Source organism: Rhodnius prolixus, unplaced genomic scaffold (genome assembly GCF_049639745.1).
Source record: "Rhodnius prolixus isolate KJV_2025 unplaced genomic scaffold, Rpr scaffold_1, whole genome shotgun sequence".
Classification (NCBI taxonomy): domain Eukaryota; kingdom Metazoa; phylum Arthropoda; class Insecta; order Hemiptera; family Reduviidae; genus Rhodnius; species Rhodnius prolixus.
In genome coordinates this window covers 2,538,524-2,560,764 of record NW_027411581.1, presented here as the reverse complement: position 1 = coordinate 2,560,764, position 22,241 = coordinate 2,538,524, and the positions used below count along the sequence as shown (strand labels likewise).

Genomic DNA, 22,241 nt, shown 5'->3' with positions numbered 1-22,241 from the left:
ACACTCGAATCTAGAGATAATTAAACTCTACAAAGGAGCCAAATTAGATAGAAAACCCTTCGATAGAAATGGAGATATTACGATTCAAAGTTTAAAGTATGTGTAAGATACGTAAAATTTACCTTCTTATATCTCCTATACTAATACAGCTAGAATGTTAATATTTCACTCTATTGTACAGATCGATGAACTCTACAATTGAGCAAAATTAGATAGAAATCCCTTTGATAGAAATGGAGATATTACGAATCAATGTTTAGAGTATGTGAAAGATACGTAAACTTTAACTTCTTATATCTCCTATACTAATACAGCTAGAATGTTAAAATTTCATTCAATTGTAGAGATAGTTAAACTCTAGAAAATAGCCAAATTAGATAGAAATCCCTTCGATAGAAATGGAGATATTACGAATCAATATTTAGATTATGTGTAAGTTACGTAAACTTTAACTTCTTATATCTCCTATACTAATACATCTAGAAGGTTAATATTTCACTCTATTGTACTGATAGTTGAACTCCACAATTAAGCCAAATTAGATAGAATTCCCTTCGATAGAAATGGAGATATTACGATTCAAAGTTTAAAGTATGTGTAAGATACGTAAACTTTAACTTCTTATATCTCCTATACTAATACAGCAAGAATGTTCATATTACACTCGAATCTAGAGATAATTAAACTCTACAAAGGAGCCAAATTAGATAGAAATCGCTTCTATAGAAATGGAGATATTACCAATCAAAATTTAGAGTATGTGAAAGATACCTAAACTTTAACTTCTTATGTCTCCTATACTAATGAAGCAAGAATGTTCATATTACACTCGAATCTAGAGATAATTAAACTCTACAAAGGAGCCAAATTAGATAGAAATCGCTTCTATAGAAATGGAGATATTACCAATCAAAATTTAGAGTATGTGAAAGATACCTAAACTTTAACTTCTTATATCTCCTATACTAATGAAGCTAGAATGCTAATATTTCACTCTATTGTACAGATAGTTAATCTCTACAAATGAGCCGAATTAGATAGAAATCTCTTCGATAGAAATGGAGATATTACGATTCAAAGTTTAGAGTATGTGAGAGATACCTAAACTTTAACTTCTTATATCTCCTATACTAATGAAGCTAGAATGCTAATATTTCACTTTATTGTACAGATAGTTAATCTCAACAAAAGAGCCAAATTAGATAGGAATCTCTTCGATAGAAATGGAGATATTACGATTCAAAGTTTGGAGTATGTGAAAGATACCTAAACTTTAACTTCTTATATCTCCTATACTAATGAAGCTAGAATGTTAATATTTCACTCTATTTTACAGATAGTTAAACTCCACAATTGAGTCAAATTAGATAGAAATCCCTTCAATAGAAATGGAAATATTACGAATCAAATTTTAGAGAATCTGAAAGATACAAAAACTTTAACTTCTTATATCTCCTATACTACTGCAGCAAGAATGTTCATATTACACTCGAATCTAGAGATAATTAAACTCTACAAAGGAGCCAAATTAGATAGAAAACCCTTCGATAGAAATGGAGATATTACGATTCAAAGTTTAAAGTATGTGTAAGATACGTAAAATTTACCTTCTTATATCTCCTATACTAATACAGCTAGAATGTTAATATTTCACTCTATTGTACAGATCGATGAACTCTACAATTGAGCAAAATTAGATAGAAATCCCTTTGATAGAAATGGAGATATTACGAATCAATGTTTAGAGTATGTGAAAGATACCTAAACTTTAACTTCTTATATCTCCTATACTAATACAGCTAGAATGTTAAAATTTCATTCAATTGTAGAGATAGTTAAACTCTAGAAAATAGCCAAATTAGATAGAAATCCCTTCGATAGAAATGGAGATATTACGAATCAATATTTAGATTATGTGTAAGTTACGTAAACTTTAACTTCTTATATCTCCTATACTAATACATCTAGAAGGTTAATATTTCACTCTATTGTACTGATAGTTGAACTCCACAATTAAGCCAAATTAGATAGAAAACCCTTCGATAGAAATGGAGATATTACGATTCAAAGTTTAAAGTATGTGTAAGATACGTAAAATTTACCTTCTTATATCTCCTATACTAATACAGCTAGAATGTTAATATTTCACTCTATTGTACAGGTAGTTAAACTCTACAATTGTGCCAAATTAGATAGAAATCCTTTCGATAGAAATGGAGATATTACGAATCAAAATTTAGAGTATGTGAAAGATACATAAATTTTAACTTCTTATATCTCCTATACTAATCCAGCTAGAATGTTAATATTTCACTCTACTGTTCAGATAGCTAAACTCTACATTAGAGCCAAATTAAATAAAAATCCCTTCGATAGAAATGGAGATATTACGATTCAAAGTTTTGAAGTATGTGAAAGATACCTAAACTTTAACTTCTTTTATCTCATGAACTACTGCAGCTAGAATATTAAAATTTCATTCAATTGTAGAGATAGTTAAACTCTAGAAAATAGCAAAATTAGATAGAAATCCCTTCGATAGAAATGGAGATATTACGAATCAATATATAGAGTATGTGAAAGATACGTAAACTTTAACTTCTTATATCTCCTATACTAATACAGCTAGAATATTAATATTTCACTCTATGGCACAGATATCTAAACACTACAAAAGAGCCAAATTAAATAAAAATCCCTTTGATGGAAATGGAGTTATTACGATTCAATGTTTAAAGTATATGAAATATACGTAAAATTTACCTTGTTATATCTCATGAACTACTGCAGCTAGAATATTAAAATTTCATTCAATTGTAGAGATAGTTAAACTCTAGAAAATAGCGAAATTAGATACAAATCGCTTCGATAGAAATGGAGATATTACGAATCAAAGTTTAGAGTATGTGAAAGATACCTTAATTTTAACTTCTTATATCTCCTATACTAATACAGCTAGAATGTTAATATTTCACTCTATTGTACAGATCGTTAAACTCTACAATTGAGCAAAATAAGATAGAAATCCCTTTGATAGAAATGGAGATATTACGAATCAAAGTTTAGAGTAAGTGAAAGATACGTAAACTTTAACTTCTTATATCTCCTATACTAATACAGCTAGAATGTTAAAATTTCATTCAATTGTAGAGATAGTTAAACTCTAGAAAATAGCCAAATTAGATAGAAATCCCTTCGATAGAAATGGAGATATTACGAATCAATATTTAGATTATTCGAAAGTTACGTAAACTTTAACTTCTTATATCTCCTATACTAATACAGCTAGAATGTTAAAATTTCATTCAATTGTAGAGATAGTTAAACTCTAGAAAATAGCGAAATTAGATAGAAATCGCTTCTATAGAAATGGAGATATTACCAATCAAAATTTAGAGTATGTGAAAGATACCTAAACTTTAACTTCTTATATCTCCTATACTAATACAGCTAGAACGTTAATATTTCACTCTATTGTACAGATAGTTAAACTCCACAATTGAGTCAAATTAGATAGAAATTCTTTCGATAGAAATGGAGATATTACGATTCAAAGTTTAGAGTATGTGAGAGATACCTAAACTTTAACTTCTTATATCTCCTATACTAATGAAGCTAGAATGCTAATATTTCACTCTATTGTACAGATAGTTAATCTCTACAAAAGAGCCAAATTAGATAGGAATCTCTTCGATAGAAATGGAGATATTACGATTCAAAGTTTAGAGTATGTGAAAGATACCTAAACTTTAACTTCTTATATCTCCTATACTAATGAAGCTAGAATGTTAATATTTCACTCTATTTTACAGATAGTTAAACTCCACAATTGAGTCAAATTAGATAGAAATCCCTTCGATAGAAATGGAAATATTACGAATCAAAGTTTAGAGAATCTGAAAGATACAAAAACTTTAACTTCTTATATCTCCTATACTACTGCAGCAAGAATGTTCATATTACACTCGAATCTAGAGATAATTAAACTCTACAAAGGAGCCAAATTAGATAGAAATCCCTTCGATAGAAATGGAGATATTACGATTCAAAGTTTAGAGTATGTGAAAGATACCTAAACTTTAGCTTCTTATATCTCCTATACTAATGAAGCTAAAATGTTCATATTTCACTCTATTCTACAGATAATTAAACTCTACAAAAGAGCCAAATAGCGAAATTAGATACAAATCGCTTCGATAGAAATGGAGATATTACGAATCAAAGTTTAGAGTATGTGAAAGATACATAAACTTTAACTTCTTATATCTCCTGTACTAATCCAGCTAGAATGTTAATATTTCACTCTACTGTTCAGATAGCTAAACTCTACAATAGAGCCAAATTAAATAAAAATCCCTTCGATAGAAATGGAGATATTACGATTCAAAGTTTAAAGTATGTGAAAGATACCTAAACTTTAACTTCTTATTTCTCCTATACTACTGCAGCAAGAATGTTCATATTACACTCGAATCTACAGATAATTAAACTCTACAAAGGAGCCAAATTAGATAGAAATCCCTTCGATAGAAATGGAGATATTACGATTCAAAGTTTAGAGTATGTGAAAGATACCTAAACTTTACCTTCTTATATCTCCTATACTAATGAAGCTAAAATGTTCATATTTCACTCTATTCTACAGATAATTAAACTCTACAAAAGAGCCAAATTAGATAAAAATCCCTTTGATAGAAATGGAGATATTACGATACAAAGTTTAAAGTATGTTAAAGGTACGTAAAGTTTAACTTCTTATATCTCCTATACTAATGAAGCTAAAATGTTCATATTTCACTCTATTCTACAGATAATTAAACTCTACAAAAGAGCCAAATTAGATAAAAATCCCTTTGATAGAAATGGAGATATTACGATACAAAGTTTAAAGTATGTTAAAGGTACGTAAAGTTTAACTTTTTATATCTCTTGTACTACTGCAATGTTAAAATTTCTTTCAATTGATGTGACAGTTGTATTCTACATTAGTGCTAAAATAGATAGAATTTTTTTTAATGGGAAACGAGATATTTTGTCAATATTTTAAATGTTTTTTGATAGATATCGATGGTTTATGCTAAAATATGGTAATTTTCATTTTTGTCAATGTCACTCTTTGTAATTTGTCCTATTTTTTCGTCAGTTTTTAATTTTTATTTCAAACTTAGGTGGCGCATTTTTCATATGCTCGGCTGAAGTTCATGCGACTGTAAATACATGAATTGGCTGGATAATGTAGCTATTATTTCCTAGTTTTTCTTTTGTTTTTTAGATTCATTTTTTTAATTTGGACGTGTCAATATGTCGCCGATTCTATTTGTAATGATAGTTAAAATTCTCTAATTGGCCGATTACTTAGATTTTATGGTCTTCCAATTCCTTTCCGTGAAATTTAGATGTTTAACGTTAATACTATTATTATTTGTTGATTTGTATTTATAAATTAGGATATTTGTGGTATATCTAGTACTATAGATAAGATTGGTGTCTCTTATAATAGGCCGCAGGTAGTGGTATCAGTGTACTATCTTATTTGAATCTTTTCATTGGCCAAGGACAGCAAATGAAATTAAGTGCTAATTAATTGCTCTTTGCCATATATTTTTCGTGTTTGAATTATTGTGATTTTTATTTTGTTAATTCATTTCATTTTTGAATCAATAACTTCTTTTGAATATTTGTAGAGAATAATCTGTAACCTTTAAATCTTACAACATGGCTGCAGGATCTTTTCAGGTACATATTTCCATAAATAGGTGGATCTAGGCCGCTAGGCTTAGTTTTTTATTCCTAACTTAATCAGTCCCCGTTCCAGTTTTATAATAAGGCACTATCCTTATTCCAGACAATATCGGTTAGCTATACCTGGTCTAGAACACCGGTGAAGTTCCCCTCTAGGTACATATTCTCACGGTTTAACCACAGTCAGGAGTGAATGAAAATGACAATTTTTCTTTTTTCTTTTACAGTTTTCAATTTTTTCATTACAAAGCATAGCTATCATTGTGACGATTTCAATAACAACTGGAAATGCAGCCAATATTCTAGTGATGGTCCCAATGCCCTTTAAAAGCCACACAATGAACTTCCTGCCTATTTTCAAGGAATTAGCCGTCAGAGGACATAATGTCACCGTTGTCAGTCCATTTCCACAGAAGACACCTGTACCAAACCTGACGGACATTGTGGTACCGAATATTCTTAATAATTTATTCGGTCAGTGTAAAATCTCTTTACTTCCTATTACTTATTTGTTTTACATTAAAAAGTTTTTTAAAGAAATGTTTTTATTAAACTATTTTCTTGTGTTTTTATTATAAAGATTCATCCACAGCAAAAACTATGATCAGCAAAGATGATCTAATCTCTGGTACAACTATGTTATGGAAATTCGCTTTAGAAAGTATTCCAATAGCTTTAAAATTCGAATCAGTACAAAAATTGATCAAAAGTGCAGATGCCAAATTTGATCTTGTCATAGCGGAAACATGGTGCGTCCAAGAACCATTTGTTGCTTTTGGCCATAAATTCAATGCACCAGTTGTGAACATTATGCCAGCATTTTTGTTTCCTCTACCTGCACATCTAAGCGGAAATCACTTACCACTTGCATATTCACCACTTACTAGACTAGTTCAAAATGATCGTATGACGTTCATTGAAAGAGTAAATAATTTCTTTGGCTATTATTTTAATATTGTTGCCGGTGAGTTGTATTATCTTGAAAAACAGGTAAGTACCCTAGTGCAAAAGTAATTTTCTAATTAGGATAAATTCCCTAAATTTGTTGCCTATATTTTGTTTTCTTTTTTCACCGCAGGACGCCCTCATGAGGGAATACTTCAAGTATCCAGGTTCAGAAAATCTACCTTCAATTCAAGACCTTCTGAGAAATACCTCGTTAACGTTGATAGATTATAATTTTGCCATAGGATATCCAGTACCATTACATAAAAATGTTATTCTATTCGGAGGTATTAATGTGCATGGTTCTGGCAAACTTCCAGCTGTAAGTTCATTTCGAAATTTTAATTTTCATGAAGCTTTAAATCAGAAATGAAGACCTGAAATGGGGAGAAATTGTTTAGCCACATTCAATTTTATTAATAAGGGGGGGAAAAAAGCTGCCTGAGATATTCATTGAGCTCAACAGAAGCGTATTAAATCACCGAGGAAACCAGTGTGGAAAGCTCTCGAACACATTCCTAGCAATCAGGATCAAAAAGCCGTTTCCCGGCATGCTCCGCAAATTAGAGATATATACTACCTATATAGGTTAGAAATCGATTATTCGATAGAATAATCGAAATAGATATCGACAGAATTATCGAGCTTATTTGCAGATTAATACCTGTCCAATCATAATACAAAACAAAAATTTAAAGAAATGGGATTTGTATCTTAATGTTAATACGGCACGTGAAGGTGCTGTAATTTGTGGAATCTGGGTTTATCAACAGAAAGAATGTAAAAAACATATTCCGTGGAGCCGATACTGGGTTAGTACTGTTCTTCATCGGTAATCCTTCTCACTTACCTTTGATATTTGAACTGTTGAATTCTAATGACAGAATTAGCTAATCAAAAATTGAAAAAACAAAGTATACAATTAAAAAACTATAGGACCGTGATTATTTTAAGCAGCTCCATCACTTTGTAACAGAATTTATTCATACTTTGATCGAACTTTTTCATCTGTAATCAAAATAAACGCTTAAAAAAGTTAATTGAACAAAAGGTTTGTTAATTGCATTTTTCTTTTTTTTAGGATCATCAGAAGATAATGGACAATGCTAATGATGGAATAATCTATTTTAGTTTTGGTACATTCTTCAAGATTTCATTTTTAGAACCATTTGTGCAGGACGCTATACTCTCAGCTTTAGGAAAATTAAAATATAAAGTACTTCTGAAATTAGATGATCCCAGTTTATTACAGAATTATTCTAGCAAGAATATAGTAGTTAGATCTTGGTATCCACAGTCGGCAGTATTAGGTGAAGGTATTTTATATCCTCAAAATCAGTATGAAGAGCCCTTCATTATTGTTATTTGGGTCTATATTTACAGCTCATCCAAACTGCAAACTCTTCATCACACATGGCGGAATACATGGTCTGATGGAAGCTGTCTACCATGCTGTGCCCATGGTTGTAGTCCCATTCATGGCTGATCAGTATTTTAACGCTAAATTCGTGGAAACTGTAGGTATTGGGATGAAATTGGAAAGAGAAACCATTCATGAAGAACTAGTACTAGAAGCAGTCGAAAGAGTGCTTCAAAATCCATTGTGAGTTTAGATTTTCTATTTAACGATTATTTTGCTTATTTTTATCAGGCTAATTATATTTTCTCTTTCTTTTCAAGATATCAAGAGAAGATTCAAGAAAGATCGGCTATATTCAAAGACCAGCCAATACCAACTATGGACCATGTTATCTACTGGATAGAGTATGTGATCAGACATAGAGGCGCTCCACACTTACGGCCAGCCGTTCTAGATCTCCACTGGTACCAATATCTCATGTTGGATGTAATTGCATTCTATTCCTTAACAGTCGGTGTAATTCTCTACATTGTAAAGACAATACTATCATTGTTTATCAGATGTATAAAGTGCTTTATCTTCAGTGATAAAGATTGTGAAAGTAAGGACTTATCAAATCAAAGGACGTACAAAAAGATATCTAAAAAGGAATAAATTCTATTTATTTAATTTAAGGCGATTATAAACCAAAATATATACCTAATAAGGATATATTTGCATTTTTGAACTCTTTAAAAATATCTTGGGTTTCTAAAAATTCATTAACAGTTCCTGGATCTTTAAAACTCTTCTGAAACATTCACCCAATTCCCTAAAGCTCACTCCTTATGTCCTAGTGGACTATTAAGTTTCAGTTTTCTAATTTCTTAGTTTTTTGAGATCCATATTTGAAATTCACTGCAGAAAATAATTTCTTTTTCGTCCCTTTAATTAATGTTTTATTCTATGCTCGTAGAAACCTTACCAGGAAGTTTAAATTTTAAGTATGTTTGAGATATTTATTTATTTGTAATCCTTTTTTTGAATGCTTATTCTTTGAAAATATTCGTATTTCTTAAATTGGATGATGTGAGGAAAGCTCTTCTGAATCTTAGGCAGGTAATTTAAGATAATAGTAGTCATTTGTTAATCAAGTTTCAATCCTTTAAAGTTCCATCTAGTTTGTTTAATAAAGCTTAGCTTTGAATGATATTTATCTTAAAACCTTTACCTTCGATAAAATGTTCCTTTGTAATTAATTGTAAGACACTATTGGGTGTTCAAATTGGGTATACGGATGATCTGCGATCGATACAACCAGAAAACAATTGGCGAAGTTGATGGAGAATAGACGGTAATTAAATAATGATCTGCTCTGTCGTTGGATTCAGAAATACATTTAAAGCTACATAAGTTCGGTAAGAAGCGAAAGTTTGCAAAATATACAGCTTTTCAGTTTAATGCATGAAAGGTTTTGTTTTTGCTAAGACTTCCAAAGCCTCAAAAGGGTCATTTGATTCAAAAGAAGACATCTTAAATTTTTGAAGAAATTTTAAGAGTTATGAACTTGAGAATCATAACAAGATAAAGTATTGCAACATTATAGTTGTCCTTAGAAGTGGTGATATATCAAACAAATAAAAAATAAAAAAAAACGCATTTGAAACTGAACAAACCAAAGTATATTTCTTTAAATTAAAGAATGACGCCAGCTGGGTTACAAGTTATGTAAACCAAAAATAAACTAAAATAATAAAACAGTTAAAGTTCCCTTAAAATACAAAATTTAAATAATTAAGTTAATTAAAATTTAAAATTAATGAGCTCAAAATAAAATATTTTACCAATTGGTCTTCGGGCCCTGGCGGATGGTAGGTGACTCCCCTCCTTACTTTTCTACAACTAACTCCCCTCTTCTTCCCTTTTGGGCGGCGGGTCCCTTAGACTCCCACCACTCAACACACTATGTTACATTATGCCCACCGACGAAAAGACATTTCTTCGTAAGGAGAAATGGACGAAGCTTCCTTAATTTGCGAATCTGCCTGTCTTCCTTCATCTAATAGTAAATCTCCCCAACTTTTTGTTAAAATACTAATATCATAAACATTATCTTCTATTGAATGACCATTACTTGAATATTGAATATTGTTGTCCGCAGTGTCGGTAACGTTTGAACTTCTTTCTCTATAAGAATTCTGTTCACTAATCCTTGAATTCTGCTCTTTGCTATTTTTAAGCCAGTTAGTGTTATAAAAAACTCTTTGATATTTGCCGTTATCCTTTTTAAAAAACTCAGTTTGTATCTTATTCTTATTTTGTGATTTTCTTTCAAAATTGATATTTCTATAATTATATCCTTTTACGAATTTATTTATTTTTATTTTTATTTTTTTTTTTTTGCTGAAAACAGTTGTTTCTGATTTTCCATCCAAACTTTGTAATTACTATTTGGCCTAAATTTCCTTTTCATTTGTGTCGAATACCTTTTATCGCGATTATTCTTCCGTAAGTGACAATTTTGGTGGTATTCGACAGAATTTACTCGTTTTTTGAACCTTTAGCTCCTTCGGCGTTATCTGATGGTAGCCATTGTGGGTTGTGTCTTGAATACTGTTGATTGCTGTTTTGCTGATATCTTGGATTTGATGTTCGTTCATTAAATGGTTTAAACTCTGACCTCCTGCACTCTCGATGTATAGTTTCAAGCGGAAATCCATTCAAAACTTTTAGAAAAATTTCGAAATCTTGTATACCTTGTACAACCACTGCTTGTGCGAAAGTATTTCCAAAATGTTTAGCTATTAATTGTAACATTTTAGTCTCTGAGATTGGAAATTTATCCACATTCTTGCACATTTGATAAACAATCATTGCGTATTCATCTGCTTTACGAGCATCAGATACATCGAATCTTCCAGTTTGAAGTACTTCGACTGCCTTGCCCTGTTCAACATCGTCCCAAAAATAGTTGATAAATTTTTGCTTTAATTCGTCGAAGGTTTTTATTTTATCGACTACCAACTGAAACCAAGCCATACCTCTTCCGTCTAGATGTTGTTCGAAAATTTCAATCTTAATCTTATCACTTAGTGATTTATATTTTCGCTCAAACTCCTTCAAGAATTCTATCGGGTTTTGTTTCTGTGTATCCACAAACCTAACTCGGCATTTTATGTTACACAGGTCCATTGCTCCACCACCTTGCACACTCGGCAGTTCTCGCATTTCTATTCTGTTGATTCTCTGTTCGATGTCTTCTAACTTCCCATCACATTCTTTCGTCCATTCATTTCGGTTATCTTCAATCACGGCAATGTGGTTTTGAATTTTTGTTAAAATGTTGTTGCTTAACTCTTCAGTTTGGTTCTTGATGTAATGTTTCTGTTCTTCTACTGATGTTTTCATATTCATGTATAACATATCGAAACTTTTCTCCCTCTTCTTCCTTTCAACTGCTAACTCTTGTTCTAGATCTTCTACCACTTTTGTCACTTTTATTATCTGATCCGTATTACCCCGCACCATGTCATTATTTTCTGTAAGAGTATCTTTCATACTCAATACCTCATAATTCACCCTTTCAAAATTCTGGTTTAATAAATTCATTTGTTTTGCTTGGTCTGTTGCCATTTGTTTTATCAGAGATTCTAAACTCGAAAACTTTTCCGCTGATTCCATTTCGTTACTTCCATCCCTTTTTTCTCTTTTCTTTGACATTTTTACTATTCGGGCGCCAATCAATTTATTTTATACAAAATCGTTAATTAATAACGCAGAGGGTCTCCTGTTGGTTCGTACAAGCAATTTTCTTGAGTCCCTGGAGCGGGTGCCAAATGCAACATTATAGTTGTCCTTAGAAGTGGTGATATATCAAACAAATAAAAAATAAAAAAAAACGCATTTGAAACTGAACAAACCAAAGTATATTTCTTTAAATTAAAGAATGACGCCAGCTGGGTTACAAGTTATGTAAACCAAAAATAAACTAAAATAATAAAACAGTTAAAGTTCCCTACAAATACAAAATTTAAATAATTAAGTTAATTAAAATTTAAAATTAATGAGCTCAAAATAAAATATTTTACCAATTGGTCTTCGGGCCCTGGCGGATGGTAGGTGACTCCCCTCCTTACTTTTCTACAACTAACTCCCCTCTTCTTCCCTTTTGGGCGGCGGGTCCCTTAGACTCCCACCACTCAACACACTATGTTACAGTATATGACTGTTCAGAACTAAAAATAAAAAAAAAGGTAACCTAAAAGTTCAATTCATTTCAAAAATTCATTATTAGCTAATTTAAATTATGATTAGATTATTTACCCAATACTTAAGATAAGATAGGTTTCGTTATAGTATATGACTACAGATTGTAGTGAGAGTAGATAACTAAAGTGACAATTCATTTAGTTCTAACTAGTGATGGGCAGAACGAGTCCGTCTTTGGACTCGTTGGATTTGAATCAGTTCCAGGGTTGGAATCGATTCCAACAACTCGTTCACCGATTCCGGTCTCTGTACTTACCCTATGCATTAGTAAAAATGTCACGCAATTCATTAAAAAATATCATTAAATGTTAGCTTTCCCAGTTAATAACAAAACTATATTTCTTTAACACACATTGAGTACTATCCCTAATTTCCAATTGCACTGATAAATATAAAATTAACAACGTAACACAAAAATTAACATAAAAATAGACTAGTCAATTATAAAAATTAAAGCAATGATGTTTAGTCATTATCTAGCTTGACCACTGGAAGACTGGAGTTAACGTGCTTCAAGAGGATCCAAGGTAGAGAAACGGAAATGGGTAGGAAATTATTCCCATAAAAAAAATTCTAACCCTTCAAGCAAAATGATAATTACTCATAAATAAAGAAATATTTATTTACTAGGACTTGTATATCAAGCTTTAAAAATATTATCTTATTATCTTACGAAAAGAAAAAGCTGTGTGCTTAATCTTTAACATAGCGCTGGACACTCTTATTCTTATCTTCATTGGGTAAGTTTAACCGTGTACATGACCGTGAGACAGTCAAAGTAACACTGAGCCAAAATTTAGTATTACCTAATTGGTTTACTTACTGCAGTATCCCTCCCACTCTATCACCAATTTCACAAACATTCATCGATTGGAAATAATTTTTAGTTAAATATTCGTTTTATTTGAATACAAAAAACATTATAACGCTTTCTTAAGATGATTTTAATTTTTAAAATTTGTTTTTGTCCATTACTCTTATATAATACGAAGAATTTCAAATAAAATATAATATACAAACACAATGATCTAGTATGCAGGTGGAGTCAGTCCTCGTTACCATAGCAATGGAACCGTTAAACAACTCCGGTTCCAGCTCCAGCAATTTCTATTGGCTAGATTCAGTGAACGAAAAAATGGAACGAGTCCGGTTTCAAAAGGATTTAAATCACTCCGGATTCGACTCCACCAACTCCAGTGGATTTAACCAATGAAAATGCTAGAGCTGGGCCGGAGTCGTTTAACGGTTCCGTTGTCATGGTAACTACGACTGACTCCACCTGCACACTAGATCATTCTGTGTTTGTATATTATATTTTATTTGAAATTCTTCGTATTTTATAAGAGTAATGGACAAAAACAAATTTTAAAAATTCAAATCATCTTAAGAAAGCGTTATAATGTTTTTTGTATTCCAATGAAACGAATATTTAACTAAAAAATATTTTCAATCGATGAATGTTTGTGAAATAGGTGATAGAGTGGGAGGGATACTACACTAAGTAAACCAGTTAGGTAATACTAAATTTTGGCCCAGTTTTACTTTGACCGTCTAGCTGACATGTACACGTTCAAGCTTACGCCAATGAAGATGAGAGTAAGAGTGTCCAGCGCTAAGTTTAAGATTAAGCACACAGCTTTTTCTTTTTGTAAAACAATAAGATAATATTTTAAAAGCTTGATATTCAATTCTTAGTTAATAAATATTATGAGTAATTATAATTTTGAAGGGTTAGAATTTTTATGGAATAATTTCCTACCCATTTCCGTTTCTCTACCTTGAATACTCTTGAAGTAAGTTAACTCCAGTCTTCTAGTGGTCAAGCTAGATAATGACAAAACTGCATTGCTTTAATTTATATTTGACTAGCCTATTTTTGTGTTAATATTTGTATTACGTTGTTAATTTTATATTTATCAGAGCAATTGGAAATTAGGGATAGTACTCAATGTGTGTTAAAGAAATATAGTTTTGTTATTAACTGGGAAAGCTAACATTTAATGATATAATAATATAATAAATTGCGTGACATTTGTTCTTATGTTTAATCGTTCCAAACCTTCTGCTGCCTCATTTTCATTTTTATTTGCCTAAATTTTTTGGGGCGGGGCGGAATCACTTTTTTTAAAAATAGGGATTTGAATCAACTCGTTCCACCATCGGACTCGTTCCAATGGAACGAGTCCGCTCAAATAGCCCATCACTAGTTCTAACATCCATACTGCCCTTGTGAAGGTTGCCATCTTGTACCTCTAGGTTTATGGATCTACAATTCTAGAAATCTGTATAATATTCCATGTTATTAATTCCAATTTTTTTCAGGAAAGGATAATCAATTAATGTAAACACAACACACAACATGACTAAGTTTCAGGTAAACATAGTGCTTGTATTTGTCTTAGATTTAATAAAACGATTTCCCCCCCCCCATAGTTTCCTGCAAAAAATCACTAAATCTATCTCGGATTCAGTGATGAGCTCAATGATGCATGAATGTTCTTGAATTAGTCAAGTTATTGAATTTTCAGCGTGATTAATTTAGATAAATGTGATCAAGCACGATCTTTTAGAAGGGAATTTGAAGTTTAAGTCTATCATCTTTCTATGATAGCTAATTCTCTGTTGGTCTTCTACATATCCTTCTTCATGCTTTCGAGCAAGTTCTTCATCATAGATCTTGTCTCTCTTTTTTCCTATCTTGCGCTCTCAGTAAACCACTAATCACACTTTTTTTCCCATTGCAGAACATTCTTATCCTGGTGACTTTTTTAGTGACTTCAGGAAACACTGCAAACATTCTAGTGATGGTTCCCATGCCTTTCGTCAGTCATACAATGAATTTCATGCCTATTTTTAAGGAATTAGCAATTAGAGGACACAATGTCACCCTCGTCAGTCCATTTCCGCAGAAAACTCCAGTCGCTAATCTGACAGAAATTTTAGTTCCTAATGTTCTCAATGATTTATTTGGTAAGTATGGAATTCATATACACTGATATAAATATATGTATAAGTACAATGCACGTATGTTATCGTTAAATTTTTATTATTGATTCCACTATTTACTATTTATAAAAAAGATTTATTTTATTTATTTATTTTTTTGTTAATCTTGAAGATACATCTATAGTAAAAGATATACTTACGAAAGATGATTTTATCTCTAAGATAACTATTCTATGGGAATTTGGATTTGAAAGCATGCCAAGAGCTTTAAAATTTGAACAAGTGCAGAGATTGATCCACGATACAGATTCCAAATTCGATCTCATCTTAGCGGAAACATTTTTCATCCAGGAACCGTTCGTTGCATTTGGCCATAAATTTAATGCACCAATCATAAACATAATGCCAGCATTTTTTTTCCCTCTATCGGCGCATCTGACCGGAAATCACTTACCACTTTCATATTCACCGCTTAATAAACTAGGCTATTCTGATCATATGACGTTTCTGGAACGTGTATTAAATTTTTTAGTCTACTATTTGGACATTATCGGGAGTGATTTGTATTATCTAAATAAACAGGTAAGTAGATGCGTGAAAATATTATGCTCTAGTTAGAAAATTGTATCGTGTAAAACCTTGTTGTGAAACATTACAGGATGCTATCATGAGGGAATACTTCAAATATCCCGGTTCAGAAAATCTACCTCAGATTCAAGAATTGTTGAGAACTACATCGTTAACATTGATGGATTACAATATGGCTGTTGGATATCCAGTACCATTGCATAAAAATGTTGTGCTATTCGGAGGTATTAATGCACAGGGTCCTGATAAACTACCAGCTGTGAGTAAATTTGGAAATTTTTAATGTTTTATCTTTAAATTCCGGTACTTGGAGAAAGAGTTGTATTAGCTAATTCAAAGTGTCTTGGTACACCGGCCTAAAACAACGTGAAATCTTGCAATTAACGAGACTTAGGTCTCCAATTTAAAAAAAAAAAAAAACTATTGACTTCCAAAATCTTCTTTGACCAAGCGTGACGAGTACCTTGAGTCTAGTCAACCTACAATGGCCTTGGTGGGTCTTTCCAATTCAACCTTCTACATCTTTACTTTAAAGAGAGTGAATAGTAGAGATGGGAGTCTCTAAAACACGAGGCACTTCTCGGAGAAAGTACTGTTCTTTTTTTTTTGGCTAAGTGGATTTGGACGTTTTGAATTCTTACAGAACACCTTGTTGGATACACCTCTCTTTTGGAAGAGTGTTGAGACACTAGGGAGTAGTTATTTCAACTACATAGTAGAAAGTGTGGTGAATTCTGATGATTATGTGAGGGCTGAGTATTATTACTCTATTGGGATGTCTGTTTCGCCAAAAAAAGGTTCAATCATCCGAGAGAAGTCCATTCGGAAGCGAATGTTTGGGGACTTTTAAGGATATCTTGCGATATTGTAAGCACTCCGGATGGCTGTTTCTGGAAGGGGTTTTTCTTCCAGGAAAGGATGGCTAAATTTGGGGGATAAAAGTTGAATAAGTGTTTCATTAATTTATTAAGCTAATTTCCGCGCAGTATCAAGGCATCCCGGTGTTAAAAATTATTAGTGGAGTAAAAAGCATTAAAATAATAAACTTGGTATGAACTTTTTAAAAATATTTATTTATTTTATTTTTTTGTAGGACCTTCAGAAGATTATGGACGATGCTAAAGATGGAGTAATCTATCTCAGTTTTGGTTCATATTTCCAGATTTCATTTTTAGAACCATTGGCGCAAGACGCCATATTGTCAGCAATAGGAAAATTAAAGCTTAAAGTACTTCTGAAATTGGATGATCCCAGTTTATTAAAAAAAGTTTCTGGTAAAAATATAGAAATTAGAAGTTGGTTTCCACAGTCGGAAATATTAGGTAAGTGTGAATGTATATTCTTTAGCAAATTATGTGTTAGTGCATCTGAACACTAGGGGTGATGAGTGAATTTATTATTTGAAATATTATCGTAAAAATAATCACCAGTAAATCGTAAATATCAGCCACACCTCGTAAGATCGTATTACAGGTAAATTTCACTGAAATTTTAACCATATTCGGGCAGTTTTATGCCCTAAATGCTAATCGCCCCTGGATTTGTTGAGCACTGAAATACTGTGAACAGCATTAAAAAGTACTGGTTAAATATATTAGCAAGATCTTTATGTATGATGATAATGAAAAACGGGGAGCTGTAATCACTGCTCAAATTTTCTTTGTTCGGAACCTTTGTTGAAATATAAATTTCAAAATATATGCAAGCAATTGCATTCAAAATGGATTCCACTCTTTGCAGACATCTAATAAATGTATTTTGGTTGCTCTTGCACTTAACAGCACATCCAAACTGCAAACTCTTCATCACACATGGCGGACTGCATGGTCTAATGGAAGCTGTCTACCATGCCATGCCAATGGTTGTACTACCATTTATGGCCGATCAAATATTTAACGCTAAATTCGTCGAGACTGTAGGCATTGGAGTGAGTTTGAATAAACAAACCATCACTGATGTACAGTTACTACAAGCAGTTGACACAGTTCTACACAATCCATCGTAAGTTAAATTCTTGAAATATTACACCATTTTGATTATTTAATCAGGCTCATTTTATTTTGTGTTTTTTTTTCAAAGATATCGAGAGAAGATTAAAGAAAGATCGTCTATATTTAAAGACCAGCCAATACCAACTATGGACCATGTTATCTACTGGATAGAGTATGTGATCAGACATAGAGGAGCTCCACATTTGCGGCCAGCAGTTCTAGATCTACACTGGTACCAATATCTCATGTTGGATGTAATTGCATTCTACACTTTGATAGTCTTTTTAATTCTTTACATTGTAAAGAAAATACTGTCATTGTTCTTCAGATGTGTAAAGCGGATTATCTTCAGAGACAATGTTTGTAAGCAAAAGAACAAAAAATCTAAGAAAGAATAATTAAATGCCACAAAATACATTTTTATTTATTGATAAAATTTTGTAAGAGTTGTTAAAAAAGACAAATATGAGATTTTCTTAAATCGTTGAATTTATTCGTCTCGGCACGCATTTTTTCCTTATTTATCTGATTTACGTTCATCCTCTGATGTTGATTTATCAGTTCTTTTGGAGTTTGACTTCCATCACATTAGAGTATGTTATTAGCTTTGTAAATGGGAGCTAAATTCGACAACTACTGAAATAATTAGGAAAACTCCGAGATTAGTCTGAAATAATGAAAATTTGTGTGCCGCGAAATATTTAAATCAATGATATTGTTTAGCATCCTGGAAAAAACACTTCTGTCATTACAGCAATTTTTGACACATTCCCAAAGAAACGAATATTGGTTTATGAAAAGTCCATTTTTTGCCATCATTAAAATCAGGATAATTCTTCAACAATTTATGAAGTTTTTTTTTTATTGTTATCAATATTCTTTTCTTTCACTTCGTAAAAATTACGAAAAATATTGTTTATTTTAAAATTCTTATTGCAAGATTAAACAAAGACACCAATTTTAAAATGTATCACCTAAGCCAGGATGACCCTAAGAAAAAATGTTGCAATTTGAGAAGCGTTCAATGGCCAAACAGCGGGTGCATCTCCTTGAAATATACTTTCCTCAGTAACTGCAATAATTCGTACACTGAAAACTGAATCTATATGAAAAAATGCTGAATTAATTTTTAAAACATTTCAAGAAAAAGAAAGGTTTGTTAAGGGAAGTCATAACAACGCCGACGGAAAAATGTATAAATACTTTTACTAGGTGACGGTCCATCGCCAGGAAGAGACTGCAATTCCAGTTAATGATATAAAAGTTGCCTTTAAGTCTGGGTATGATAAATATCTGAGTGTCTCCAAAGATGGTACGGCGATTGGCAGGGCTGATGCTGTTGGTACTTTAGAACAGACCGAAACGTACAAAAGATCTGAAGAACCCTTCAGAATTAGGGGAAAAGGGACACATTTTCACTCGTTCGCAAAAGAAAATGTCTGAATAAAATTACCTTTTAATTTCAATATAACAGATTGGTAAAAACTTCTTAACTTTCGGATTGTTTCTAGAAAAAAAAGGGTAAATATATGTATAAATAAAGAGGTCAATCAAATGTTTATAAAAACATTACATATTTACAAGAGATAAAAGTTTTATTGGTAATAAAATGGAATAAGAATATTATAGAAACTTGGCAATTTAACAACTCGAACCTGACAAACCTGAGTAACATCTTTGTTGTTTAAACAACGAAACCTGCTATCAGAAAACCTTCCTCTAACTCGTTTATCCGTGTAATACATTTAGACTAAATAATTCTGTACTTTAGAGTCACCTTTATCCCCTTTAAACAAATAGATTTTAATATGTCCGAATACGAAATAGTGAAAAAAAGTCGTTTAGTGTTGAAAGGTGAAAAACCTAGGTATGTTTTTTACGGTGATTTTTTTTTCCATAATTTGAGCTTTTAGATTGTGTAACTTTCTCATTAAACAGATTTTTTTTAGCAAAAAGAAAAAGAAAGATAAGAAGAAAAACAAAGATAGCAGCAGTGAAGAACCAAAGAAGGATGAAGATAGAATTATACACGGTTTGCATTTATTTTCATTAATCTTATAAGTGCATTTTTAGTGTTGGTTCTAACATTATTAATCCGGTTGTGTTTAACAGGAGGATGGGGAAAGATTGACAGTATAAAAGACATTACTGGATCTGTTGCAATTGAATTTGAACACAAAACCTATGTAACAGCATTGGACAATGGGCTCTTTACCTTGGGCATGCCTCATAATGATGGTATGTTTTGGAGTACAGCTTAGAACTTAGTTTGTTAGAAAAATTTATAAATAATATTTTTTCTAGGTGATGGTCCATCGCCAGAAGAGATATTAACTGCAATTCCAGTTAATGATACAAAAGTTGCCTTTAAGTCTGGTTATGATAAATATCTGGGTGTTTCCAAAGATGGTATGGTGATCGGCAGGGCTGATGCTATTGGTACTTTAGAGCAATGGGAACCTGTGTTTCAGGTAGGATTCATTGATTTTTTTTAATCATAAAAGGGGGCTTTATAATAATGACTGTTTACGTTATAAACATTGTTTGATATCTGACGAGTTCTTTTGGTTGGTTAACATTGTAGCTACTTTAATAATGGTTAGTCTAATTTGGATAGTTCACAGTACAGTACTGTAAAAGAAACTATAATAAAATGAATATCTTCTCTACGTTTTGCGTACCAACTTCTCCTGTCCTAAATACCCTCGTTATATAAGGTCGGCAGCAGCAAAGTACTTCTATTCAGAGTTCAAATTTATCACTAATCAGTAAAGTGCAATTGGTTTATGAGATACAGCATATTTTTTGCTTCTTATGTTAACGTTTTTTATTTTCATTTCAGGAAGGAAAATTAGCGCTATTAGGTTGTACAAATTGTTTTATGTCTGTACGAGACTCAGATGATTCCATAGTTGTAGGCAGTCGTACAGCTGGACCTAATGAGATGCTGTCCATTAGATCACAGAAAGAAAAAATCTTAACTAGTGCACCAGAAATACCTATAGAAGAAAAAGGATCTATTAAGGAAATCGAATTAAATTATGTGTAAGTGGGGTGTTTAATTATTTATGTTTATGATAAGAAGGGTCAACTATGCTGGGTATGTAGACTGTAGATTCTTGTTTTAAAATATTGTACTGACGGGCGATTTCAAGAGATCATACGCCAAAATGACTGAATATAAAACTGGGCTTGTAAAATGAGGTTTCTTCTACTGGGCCTACAAGGGGTTCTTACGCTAAGCCTCTTTTAGCTGCAGGGCGTCAGGAATGGGACCTGACCCAAGTTTAATATAAAGTACCTTTTTATAAGATTAATTATTTTCCTTGGATTGTAGGAAGAAGTTTCAAAAATTTCAAGATAAAAAAATTAAAATCAGCACCGAAGGAAGATCAGGATTGAAAAGAGCTCGAGATGAAGGTAATCTTCACGAAGCACTGCTTGATAGACGTTCAAAAATTAAGGCAGACCGTTATTGCAAGTAGTCGTCTTTAAAAAAGAGAAAAAGAAAACAAGATAAAGAAGCGAGTACAAACATTCAAGAACTTCCAAGGTAATTTACCAATTTTGAATTTTACTTTTTCATTTGTTACGAAACTTTAGGAGTTGAGCACTTTTTGATAATTAACTTAAGTAATGGAAGAGGACCTAGGTTTGACAAAGCAGAGTAATAAGGTCATCACTTAGCTACTAAGCCTCCTTTTCATGGTGATCATTTAGGAGAGGCATGCATCTAAACACTCTGTGCAACTTGCCTGTTCAGTTGATACAAATTCATTAAAGGGCAACCCAATTAAATGGATTCAATTGTAAAATAAATACAAGTAAAGAAAAAGAAAAAATTACCAGAAGTTTGATTCCAGTTATTGTTATGGTTTCATGATGAATGCGCTAGCAGGAGGAAAACAAATTTTGTGAAGAAGGTGTAGAAAACCTGCTCGAAAAAAATATCTGAGAGGGTATATCGGGAACTCGTTTTGAAACCACTAAATTCTTGTACTAAAAATATTGTTTTTTTTTAAATTCTAACTTGTAACTTAATTCTCTGGTACAGCAGGTTTTTAGAACTCTACTAGATATATATGTCTGGAGAAGTTGAAAAATAAGTTTTAAAAATAAACAAATTTTCTTAAAATAGCCTTTACTGAAGCAACAAAAATTCTAAATTCAAAACACTTCGGAACAGGAAGGAATCTGATCTATAATTTCTTGTTTTTACAGATATCCTGTTTACAAAAAAAAAAAAGGTATTTATTACACTTTTTGCAAGTCTGGAGTAAATCATGACCAATAAAAAAAAAGGACAAATTAGGGCATCACTTCTGGACCGATGCACTTAACATCAGTAGTCTTGTGCCGTTGGTTACCTGAATTTCATTTTGTCGGTAATACAATTTTGTACAAAATGTATACCTAATTCA

The 22,241-nt window shown here is 31.8% G+C and overlaps 4 protein-coding genes across 7 annotated transcripts; 3 read left to right on the top strand and 1 right to left on the bottom strand.

Moving 5' to 3' along the window:
- Positions 1-5,482: 5,482 nt before the first annotated feature.
- On the top strand, positions 5,483-9,238 carry LOC141448368 (UDP-glycosyltransferase UGT4-like). 3 transcript variants are annotated; one of them, XM_074116838.1, is made up of 8 exons: positions 5,483-5,736; positions 5,846-5,898; positions 5,970-6,188; positions 6,323-6,732; positions 6,821-7,009; positions 7,769-7,997; positions 8,071-8,290; positions 8,368-9,238. In XM_074116838.1, exons 4-8 carry the CDS (start codon positions 6,343-6,345, stop codon positions 8,699-8,701), a joined length of 1,362 nt encoding a protein of 453 aa, XP_073972939.1. In that variant the 5' UTR covers positions 5,483-5,736; positions 5,846-5,898; positions 5,970-6,188; positions 6,323-6,342; the 3' UTR covers positions 8,702-9,238. The 3 variants fall into 3 exon arrangements, with proteins under 3 accessions (XP_073972939.1, XP_073972887.1, XP_073972835.1); XM_074116786.1 differs by having other exon boundaries at positions 5,484-5,736; positions 5,970-6,216; XM_074116734.1 differs by lacking the exon at positions 5,846-5,898 and having other exon boundaries at positions 5,484-5,736; positions 5,970-6,216.
- Positions 9,239-9,685: 447 nt separating this feature from the next.
- Positions 9,686-12,364, bottom strand: LOC141449264 (uncharacterized). The gene is made up of 2 exons (XM_074118548.1): positions 12,350-12,364; positions 9,686-12,261 (listed from the first exon to the last, which is right to left on the bottom strand). The coding sequence occupies exon 2, from the start codon at positions 11,744-11,746 to the stop codon at positions 10,568-10,570; it is 1,179 nt and encodes a 392-aa protein (XP_073974649.1). The 5' UTR covers positions 11,747-12,261; positions 12,350-12,364; the 3' UTR covers positions 9,686-10,567.
- LOC141448501 (UDP-glycosyltransferase UGT4-like) lies at positions 12,261-19,687 on the top strand. Of its 2 annotated transcripts, XM_074116911.1 has the most exons (9): positions 12,404-12,443; positions 14,510-14,530; positions 14,618-14,669; positions 15,040-15,265; positions 15,414-15,823; positions 15,900-16,088; positions 16,923-17,151; positions 17,611-17,830; positions 17,909-19,687. In XM_074116911.1, the coding sequence occupies exons 3-9, from the start codon at positions 14,655-14,657 to the stop codon at positions 18,216-18,218; spliced, it is 1,599 nt and encodes a 532-aa protein (XP_073973012.1). In that variant the 5' UTR covers positions 12,404-12,443; positions 14,510-14,530; positions 14,618-14,654; the 3' UTR covers positions 18,219-19,687. The 2 variants fall into 2 exon arrangements, with proteins under 2 accessions (XP_073973065.1, XP_073973012.1); XM_074116964.1 differs by lacking the exons at positions 12,404-12,443; positions 14,510-14,530 and adding an exon at positions 12,261-12,279.
- FRG1 (FSHD region gene 1) lies at positions 19,547-22,230 on the top strand. The gene is made up of 7 exons (XM_074120600.1): positions 19,547-19,687; positions 19,770-19,852; positions 19,933-20,058; positions 20,125-20,291; positions 20,663-20,865; positions 21,158-21,373; positions 22,042-22,230. Exons 1-6 carry the CDS (start codon positions 19,629-19,631, stop codon positions 21,303-21,305), a joined length of 786 nt encoding a protein of 261 aa, XP_073976701.1. The 5' UTR covers positions 19,547-19,628; the 3' UTR covers positions 21,306-21,373; positions 22,042-22,230.
- Positions 22,231-22,241: the final 11 nt, after the last annotated feature.